The 9,557-nt window shown below is 53.6% G+C and overlaps 1 protein-coding gene across 1 annotated transcript; it reads right to left on the bottom strand.

Annotated features, from left to right (window-relative positions):
- Positions 1 to 2,183: 2,183 nt before the first annotated feature.
- On the bottom strand, positions 2,184 to 9,557 carry LOC104830243 (cytochrome P450 26C1; the record flags this gene model as incomplete). Its single annotated transcript, XM_010565026.1, has 6 exons — positions 2,184 to 2,546; positions 2,832 to 3,338; positions 6,884 to 7,039; positions 8,690 to 8,965; positions 9,095 to 9,319; positions 9,396 to 9,557. Coding segments are annotated over 6 exons (1,689 nt in total), but the record flags the coding sequence as incomplete, so codon positions are not given.

Here is a 9,557-nt window from a genome sequence, read left to right as displayed (position 1 = left end):
CTATCAAAATAACGAGATACGGTGGCCTGAGCACCGATAATTGCCACAGGAAGGCTTTATTATCTCCCCAGCTGTGTATTCCCCAGCCATCGGCTCGAAAAGAATCAAATGGTAAAGAGTGAAAGGGATAATTAAAAACATCTTGGAAGGGGGTCAAGAAATTAACAGCCTAATATGAACAAACTTTGATTACAAGTAACAATTATTACACTTCATTTGTAAATGCTCGTGTTTATCTGCAAACAAAATCAGTTTCTAGTCTTTTTTTTTTTTTTTTAACTAGATTCATGTTACATTTTTCAGCGGGTGGCTACAGGGCTCGTTAGCGCTCGGGGTAATTTTTATGCGGGCTGCTGGAGGAGCCCCGTCCCTTCCATACCCGGTGCTGGGCACTTGCAGACCCAGCCCTGCCCACAGCCCTGCCCACAGTGGGAGCCTGCATCGCCCGTGGGTCACAGCCACGCCAGCAGCTCTTGCTAATTAAAGTTAGTCATTGCCACTCTTGCAGCCACCGCCTACTGATTTCACCTCTGATAGCCAGAAAGATTCACCTTTCAGGACAAGGTCAGGAGGGGCAGAGGCTCTGGTTCACTACAGGGTCGGCCTGCCAACGGCACTTAGCCCAGCAGTTCAACCTCTTCCAGATTTGACCTGTTGCATCTGGGAGCCGCATTTCTGCCCCAGGTAGCGTTGTCCTCGCTGCGCAGCCCTCTGACAGCTAACGGCAGCGCATGCCTGGCTGCGGTGCCCCAGCATGGATGTGCAAGGGGGACTGGCCAGGGCGAGGTCATCTGTAACCTGGCATTGAAGCAGGATGATGACAGGGGTTCAGGGGACAGGGGAGCTCCCCAGAGCCTTTCCAAAGGGACTCTGTCCTCATGCCACATATCTGGCCTCACAGGTCAGGCTGCTGCTGGTTCTTCATACAGAGCACACCGTGCCACCAGGATGCACCAGGATGCACTGGAAGGACAAGGCAGATGGTTTCCCCCACTGCTTCCATGCAGGACACCTGATGGTGGAGAGCAGAGGGGAAGCTGAAAGGAGTTTATAAACACATGCCAGTGGAGCAAGGACCTGGGCCCGGCTCTGTTCTCAGTGCACAAGCAACAGGACTCACTTCATTTTACATGGGAGAGAAATACCCCGTGTCTCAGTGAGGCTCAAAAGCCACCTAAAAAAGGTGCCCTCAGCACCCAGGCTTAGTCCCAGGTACCACCCCCTGGATGGACCCACAGAGCTGCTGTCCTGGCATTTTCCCTGGCAGAGCTAGGCTGCGGGAGGTGACATGGTCAGTCTGGCCAGCCAGCCACCACGGGGCCTGGGTCACCTTACAAATGCTCCCTCTGCGATGTGAACAGCATCATCAGGAACAGGGGACTTTCTACCACAAATCAGACATATTCAGGAATGTCTGTTTTGCAAATGTTTATTCCCCAAAGCCCCCTCACTCCAATCCCTCTGGCAGGCTGTGGCTGGGGAGTGCATCCTGCAGAGACCCCAGAGAGGGGCTTCATGGCAGACCCCGAGCAGCAGCACGGTGCTCGGGCACAACATACACAGCTACTACTACTGGGTGAATGAGATACGTCCTCTTTGTGCCGGCTCTAATGGGAAGTGAAGGAATGAGATTAAATATTTACAATAAAAACCACTTTGCACCCTATTATTCTAGCTACAGCTGACGCCATGGCTTGGGCAGCCCTGGCCTGTGTTCTCCTGCAGAACCCCCCCATCTTCCCTCTTTTTACATCTAAAAAGCTACAGTGTGCAGGATGTCTGTCCTGCCTCTCCTACAACACACCCACAGGAGATAACCCTGGGACAGAAAAGCTCTGGGAGCCTTAGCTGTGGGGCTGGGAGTTTTGCTCCCCATCCCTGGTGGCTGGCGACCTGCATGGGGCAGGGGCTGGCTAAGCCCCCATGGGGGATGCTCTCTGTCAGCAGCTTCAGCGGGTTTTGCCCCCGGGGTGGGGCTGAGGCTCACCCCGATGCTCAGGAGCAGGACTCTGCAGGACCCTCCCTACCGGCTTGCAGACCAGGAGGGGAAAAATAAAAAGACCTTTGGGGTTTTGTTCTGCAGTGACCCAGTGCCATACCCAGCCTGGGGCAGCAGAAACCTGCCCCTGGCAGCCGTGGAGGGGCATCGATGCCAGGGCTGAGGGGGGCAGCGTACCCCTGGCTCAGGCTTCGCTGCCGTGGCCGGGCTGCAAGGGGTGGAAGTAGAGCTGCAGCCCATCGTCGACAGGGTGCACGATGGGCACGGTCTGCATGGCGGGGTAGCCAGGGGTGGCCAGCTCCCAGCGGGCCGTGCTGACCAGCTCGATGGCCAGCAGCTTGAGGATGGCCTGTGCCAGCTCCTTGCCGATGCAGCTCCGTGCCCCACCGCCAAAGGGGATGTAGTGGAAGCGGCCTGCGGCCTCCATCCGGGCGGCACCGAAGCGGTCTGGGTCGAAGCCGCCGGGAGGGCTCTGGTAGATGGCGGCTGTCTCATGCGTGTCACGAATGCTGTACATGACGCTCCAGCCTTTGGGGATCTGGTAGCCCTGGGCAGGGGAGAGAAGAGGGGAGGAGAGGAGCATTACACACTTGTGCAGCCAGCTGTGCTAGTGGAGGGTGAGCAGAGGGTGCCTGGGGACAGCCCTACCACATCGCCCATCTGCTCCACAGCTCCTTTTCTCCCCAGCCCAGCTGGGACCCACAGAGGTTGCTGGGTGCCACCTTCCCCTGAGCTACACTGCCAAGCACCACCACTGGGCCGGACACAGGGTGCTTGCAGACAGTGGCAGGCAGCAGCTCCCTAGCAGCCCATCGGCGTGCAAGGCACTTACGTCCAGCTCAAAAGTCTGCAGTGCTGTCCTGTAGCCTCCGGAGACGGGTGGCAGCACCCGCAGCACCTCCTTAATCACACAGTCCAGGTAGCGCAGGCGGCTCAGCTTCTCCAGGCTGATGTCTGAGGGGCAGCGACAGCTCTGCCCTGATGGCGCCCGAAACTGGGGGCCAGCGCAAGGACCGCTCTGGGGGAGGGTGGGCTCTGGCAGGGTGTGGGGCTGGGGGGAACCGTCCTCCATTGGGCACAGAGGCTGGCTCTGGTCCTCGTGAGCATCTTTGGCCGTAGGGCGGAGAAGTGGCTTCTCACTGTCCCTGCTCTGGGCAGTCAGGGTGTCTGGGCAGGGTCCCACAGGGCAGTGCTCACACTGCTGGTACAGCTCATGGGACTTCAGCTCCTGCCTTATTTTTTCAATCACTGAGGGGTGCTTCAGTAGTAGGAGGATCAGAGAAGTGCTGGCACTAGCCGTGGTGAAAAAAGCAGCAAATATGAGCTCAATCGCTGACTCCTGAGAGAGGAAGGAAGGTGACAAGTTTGAATGCCATTTTAAACTGGTTGTGATTCAGATTGTTCTCACCTTTTGCAGGTTTTGTGTCTGTGCAGAGGGTCCTGCTCCCCCACCCCCACTCTCCACAAACCTGCACCTACCCTGGGTTGGCAGGGACCAAAACAAGACACCTTGTTCTTCCATTTCTGTACAACCGGGACATCCACTTGCCAACTAACTGATGCAGAAACATAACTGAGATGAGTACACATCACCTCCGATCCAGCTCTTCTGAGCTTTCCTCCCCCAAATTACAAATTTTAAAGAAGCATTTTAACATGCATTTTAGCATACCGAGTGAAGTTCATTTCAAGCATTACACTTTTTACCTTCATCTGCCAAGTCCCCTTTGCACCCAGCTTTTACCTTTTTGCCCAGCCAGTGGTTATGAGGCTGTGTGTTTATGCATAAATCCTAGATGTGCTGGCACCTAAAATGGGTTGCATTTGATCCATCTCCAGTTATAATTGACCATTTGCTTGTCTGGGAGGGGAGTCAAACCAACACAGTTGAAAAGAGAAAGATGTCCCTGCTACAGCAGGTCAGCCCGGGAGGTGCCGTAGCCGGCAGGGAGCTCTCCCGCAGGGATGCACACACCAGGCAACGGATTTGCTCGCTTTTCAAACTTTACAGCCTGAAGCACAGCAGTGTTCCTGACAACTCCGTAGCAGATGTGTCCGTAACAGGTTAGGAGGTTAACCAGCTCAGACGGACCACAGCATGGTCAAATCCGTAATACGTGCCTTGTCCCAGCTCACGGATCCCCACGCAGCCTCCCAGTCTTTCAGGGACTGTCTGCAGGGTCTATATGGCACAGCACATGTCAGGTTGCTGTGGGCTGTTTGCAGCACCCTGTGACCAGCTTTTGGCAATTGTTTTCCAAAAGTTAAGGGTTGCCCGGACCTGGGTCATGGTATGTCACATCTCTGACAGCCAACAAAATGCTCAAACTTACAGCACCACCTGAAGGTGCCAGCGGCTCCCTGGGCTGGGAGCACTGAGGCCAGATCCAAAAGCCATGGAAGAAGCCCAAGGGAGGAGCACAGGGACCTGCCACCCGGGGAGGCGCTGGGACCTGGCTGGCACTACCGAGCACTAATCGCTCCAGCAAAGGGGCAAAGCGGAGCAAAATCCCCAGGGAAACGGACCAGTTGCCTTTCACACAGCTATGTGTCTGGATTTAAAATTGTTATGACACAACTGGTTTCTGGAGAGGCGAAGCCAAAAACACAGGGAAGGATACCTGAAGCCTGAAGGTACCTGGACCCAAGTCTGGTAAGGTCAAGGGTAATGTAACAAGGATTTCTCTTTGCTACCGTCCCCAGCGCCATATATTGACTGGACTAGAGGCTTTTGCCAAAGTGCAGCTCTCAAGGGCATCTTTCAGATGAAATAAAACCTCTGAAATAACAGACCCCTGTCGACCCCTATCGTACCTCCTGCAGGCGTTAGCAGGAATTTTTACATTCACAAGATAGCAGGCCCAGATGAAAAGAAATCTCTCAGTTCCACCATTTGCAATTAAAACCCAACATTTCAATACAATGTGAGGAATTTAGGGCAGGCTCTGTGATTTGAAATAACAGCCTTTATGACTCCCTGCATCAACCTCTGACAGTGCTGCTGCATGAGTTGTGACACCGAGCTGCTGACTTTCCCTCCCTGCTTTTACAAGGCCAACATAACCGGTGACTGGGAGGCAGCATCTTCCCACAGCTTCACCAGTATTGTCCCTGTACTACAGCCTGACTCCCCATCCTGGGAGGCAGGACTGGTGGCATTACAGTTCCACCTGTCCAGCCAGAGACAGCACTATTATATAGAATGTTGTTTGGTTTTTTTTAAATCCTTCCAAGGATTTACTGTTTTAAAACAGTACTTTTGCCAAAGTGACATCTTTTTAACAACGTTTACACTTCAAGGGTCCTGCTGAGTTCATGCCAGCAGTGCAAATCACAGTGTATTTAGGAAAATTTCTGGGAAAATGGTCCTTCAAAATTGTTTGAACAAAAAACAAATTAGTAACTAGTGTGTGCCAGTGTTTGGAGTGTCTCTCAAAGTCAGATATATCCACAACTCTGAGAGAGCTTTGGACTTTTTATGAGAGCTCTACTACTGTTTTATTAGAGTGGAGAATATTGGCATAATTGCAAGCATAGGCAGTTTGGTTTGCAAGTCATTTTGTTAAATACAGACAAGGTAGAAATTTTCTAACTGTAAAGGTACAGGACAGCATAGGAATATAGTATCATTTGAATCAGCTAGCCCGAGGTCACTGCCACATCACTCCGCGTTACATTTAATATCCCTTTATTCCTACTGTTAGTGTCTATTTGTGGTCCAAGCCAGGGACACAATGAGAGATCATGTAATTGTTTGTGGGTAATATCCATGTGAATACTAACAGAGATTAATCAATCTTAATCAATCACATTTTGAATCTGGCAGTTATTTTTTAAAACATAATGATAATAAAAAACATTCTATTAGAATAAATAATAAATATTTAGAATAAAATTACTTTAAGAATATATGCTAGTTTTAAATGTATCTAATAGTCACTGTAAAGTCTTTCAAATATTTTAGACTTAGACATTACACTTTTACAAAATATTTATGAAACATTAGTCTTTAGATAGTTTTCCTTACATACCTAAATAAACGGTAAAACTATGTATGTTCAATACTTTCAAACTACATTCAGCTGCTGAAGCCATGCAAAACTGCTTCAAAACTTGTTATAGAAATGCAGTGCCATCTGTCATCCACTGACACCAAGTGACCTGGAGCTACGAATGATGCAGTACCAATGACAATTTTTTCCCAAGATCTTTGGCAAAATACTCTTCACATTCAGTTGGTAGTTTTGGCTCAGTGAGGACTACTGGGTTCATCCCTAAGTCACAGTAATGCATCATGTTGCATCATAGCAATCCACAAGCTAGATGATCTAATTAATGATGAGGTGATAGGGAATGACCCGGAGTCCGTCATTCCATCCCTGGACCCATTTTGACATACTGCCTCAGAGACTTCTGGGCTCACAGCCCTGAGGACATGATCTACACGCCGTGCCATGCTAGATGCTGGAGGAGGTTTGAGGAACACACAACAAGCTCTAAATATTTCCAAGATCGTACCTTGGAGGTTACTGAGTGCACACTGACGTACAAAGCCTTAGCAAAGCCACATAACCCTAAGAGCACCCTAAGTCAGGCTGAAGCCCAGTGGCCATGAAGAGGAAAGGTAGAAGAGGCATTTATTCCCATTTTAAATACCAGCTCTCTTCTAACGCCAAGAGACACAATCCTATGAGAGCATCTGAGCACGCCGAGTCCAGGCATTCTCGCTTGCGCTGGAGATAGTGACCTCAGAGTTGGTAGGAGGAGGGCAGGAGCCAGCAGCTGGTGATGTGTCCCCACACAACCCTCCTCCTGCCCCTCAGCCCGGGTCTCTCAAACAGCCACCAGGTCAGAAGGGACACTGCAAGGGAGGGTTCGCCTTACCTTTAGCTCCTGCATGGTGAATTCTTTGCCGTGCTCCTTGGCACTGTTTATTATGAAATCCAGAGCATCGCTGTGATCTTCGGGGTTGTTTCTCTGCAGTTTTTCCTGTATAGCCTTCTCCATAAACTCATGTAGCATGTCCCGTGCTTTGATTCCCTGCGGGAGGCAGACACAGTTCAGGAGAGCCTTAGGAACCGTCCCCCTCACCAGAGAGACCGGGGGACCCTAAGTGTGGCAATCCTTAATCCCAGGATCTGTAACAGCAAGAACTGTTTAATCTGTTGCCCAGCCCCAGAGCCTTGCAAGAGGCAGCAGTTTGGGGAGAACTGCTGCAAATTCAGTTGCCTTGCTGTTGTGAATCAAATACGACAAGTCCCAAGAAACACTCTGAGAGGAAAAGACAGCAGTAAACCCACGGTACCGAGTCCAGAGGCGTCTGCGCCGAACAAACCCAAGGTCTTGTCAGGTCCAAAAGAAGCTTGTCCAAAGGGACAAGAAGGGGTAACTTAATAAAACTGAGTCCGAAGCAAGGAACATCTGAGACAGGAACAAATGAGTGGCTTTACCAGAGTATATTGGATAAAGGCACGTGAAGCGCACCAAGCTCATCTCCAGTTGTATTGCACTCCTGTGCAGCAAAATGTTTAGGAAGATGTCAGTGAGTCAAGTATCAGCAATTTCTTTGCAAAGTGGGGATGGATGGAGTCACAGAGTGTGTGGCTGTGTAGCAAGATGCCTCCTGCAAAAGTCAGAAGGACCAAAGATTTGGGATGAAAAATGGCCATGACGAGATGTTGGGAAGAAGATACAAAGGCCGGGAGTTGAGGTGGGAAGGACTGGACAAAGGAAACAGGACAGCGAGCAAGGGGAAGGACAAGGGGACCTAAATGCCAGTTGAAGAGGTTGGTTTGGGGCCAGACAGGCTGTGGCTGACCTGGGAGAAGGCAGGGAGGGATAGGATGGGGGGTGAAACCTCGCACTGGTGACAACCTGCAACGGGGAACTGGACAAGGAAAACAAGAGCTTTGAACTGGTGGAGAAGAGCAGCAGGGAGGCTGGGGGAGAACTGGCACCAGATGGGTAAGGTGATCCAGTGGGGCAGAGCTCACAGGGGAACTAAGAGATTGGGCAAGCCCCGGCTAAAGGGGCAGGAGACTTGAGCTGTGGTAAGGGTGGAGAACCCAAAGCCAGAGGAGGTAACACAGACTGAAATGGGAGGGGAGGGGTGGGACGCAGGATCGACACCTAGAGCCGGAGTGTCGGGAGGCAGGCAAAGAGGGTCAGGACAGCAGGGAAGAAACTGCGGGTTGAAAGAAGCTGTCTCTCTGCTGCTGAGGGACAAGGGACCAAAGACCGTAAGTGGGTCTCGAAGTCCTTGGCCTGCCCTGAGGTGCACAGGGAGTGCTGACCTGAGGCGTGCTGTGCCCACCTGCCTTTGCGCTCATGCCCACGGACCCCTCTACCGTGGGCTGACATGAGTCCAGGCGGGATGAGATGGGACAGGACCAATGTGATGGACTAACCAGAGCCAACACAGGCAACATGCGGGGTGAGGGAGGAAAGGAGCCCCTCGCTGTACAATGAGCTGGAGCCAGCACAGGGAGGTGCTGGAAGCCAACGAGGGGCAGGTGAGAAGGGGAGACGGCTAGGGTGGGCAAGGCACCAGGCCCTCAGACCCGTAACGGGGTGCTGCAGAAGTCCCAGCCCATCGGAAGCGCCCCTCGGCGGGCCTGGGGATGGGGGGTCTGTGCTGCCAGGGCCCCGGCCCCTGCCTCCAGGCAGAGGGAGTGGGGCAGGCGGCAGTACCTTGCGCAGCCCGCTGAAGGGTATGTTGAGGGGCAGGGAGAAGAGGTTCTCCACCAGCTGTTCAAAAGTTTTGGCCAGGTCCTTGAACTGGTTTTCCTCCAGGCGGAGCCCCAGCAGAATCTGAGCTGCAATGCGGAAAGTTAAGGTTTTAGCGGAGGAATAAACTGCGATGGAGCCCGGCTCCATGCACCAGCCCCGCAGCTCCCAGCTCACGACCTTCTGGATCCGTGGCAGGTAGCTCTCCAGGGCGGCGCGGCTGAACACTCTGGCCAGGATCTAGGAGGAGAAGGGGGGGAACAGAGGCAGGCGGTTAAAGCGGGGGGCCCCACGTGCCACCGAGACCCAAGCCTGGGCAGGAGGTGCCGCCCGGGCTGCGCGTCCCATCGGGGCGGCGGCGAGGCTCACCTTGCGGCGCTGGCGGTGCAGGTCACCGATGGAGCCGAGCAGGGTGTGGGAGCCCAGGATGATCTGGGTGCTCTGGGGCCACTGCGTGCTGACCAGCGTGTGCTCACCCAGCAGGATCTTGCGGATGTTGTCGGCGCCCGTCACCCGCACCACCGGCCGGCCCAGGAGGTGGGTCTTGAACACGTTGCCGTACCTCTCCCGCCGGGAGCTGTGGAAGCGGGAGCCCTGCGGACGAGCCGCGGGTCAGCCCGGCGCTCCCGCCGGCCCCTTCCCTCCCCGTCCCCCTGCCCCTGCGCCTTACCTGGAGCAGCCAGTGCAGGGTCTCCCCGAAGAAAGGCCAGCCCATGGAGCCCCTGGGCAGGGGCAGGGCGCTGGCGCGGTCCCGGCTGAGGCTCCAGCGCAGCGCCCACAGGTGCCGGCACAGGGTGACCAGCAGCGCCAGGGCCAGCAGCGCCGGCGCCGC

Source organism: Haliaeetus leucocephalus, unplaced genomic scaffold (genome assembly GCF_000737465.1).
Source record: "Haliaeetus leucocephalus isolate CR32 unplaced genomic scaffold, Haliaeetus_leucocephalus-4.0 Scaffold184, whole genome shotgun sequence".
In the NCBI taxonomy this organism is placed as follows: domain Eukaryota; kingdom Metazoa; phylum Chordata; class Aves; order Accipitriformes; family Accipitridae; genus Haliaeetus; species Haliaeetus leucocephalus.
The sequence above is the reverse complement of the archived record's forward strand: the minus strand, read 5'-3'. Positions and strand labels throughout refer to the sequence as shown.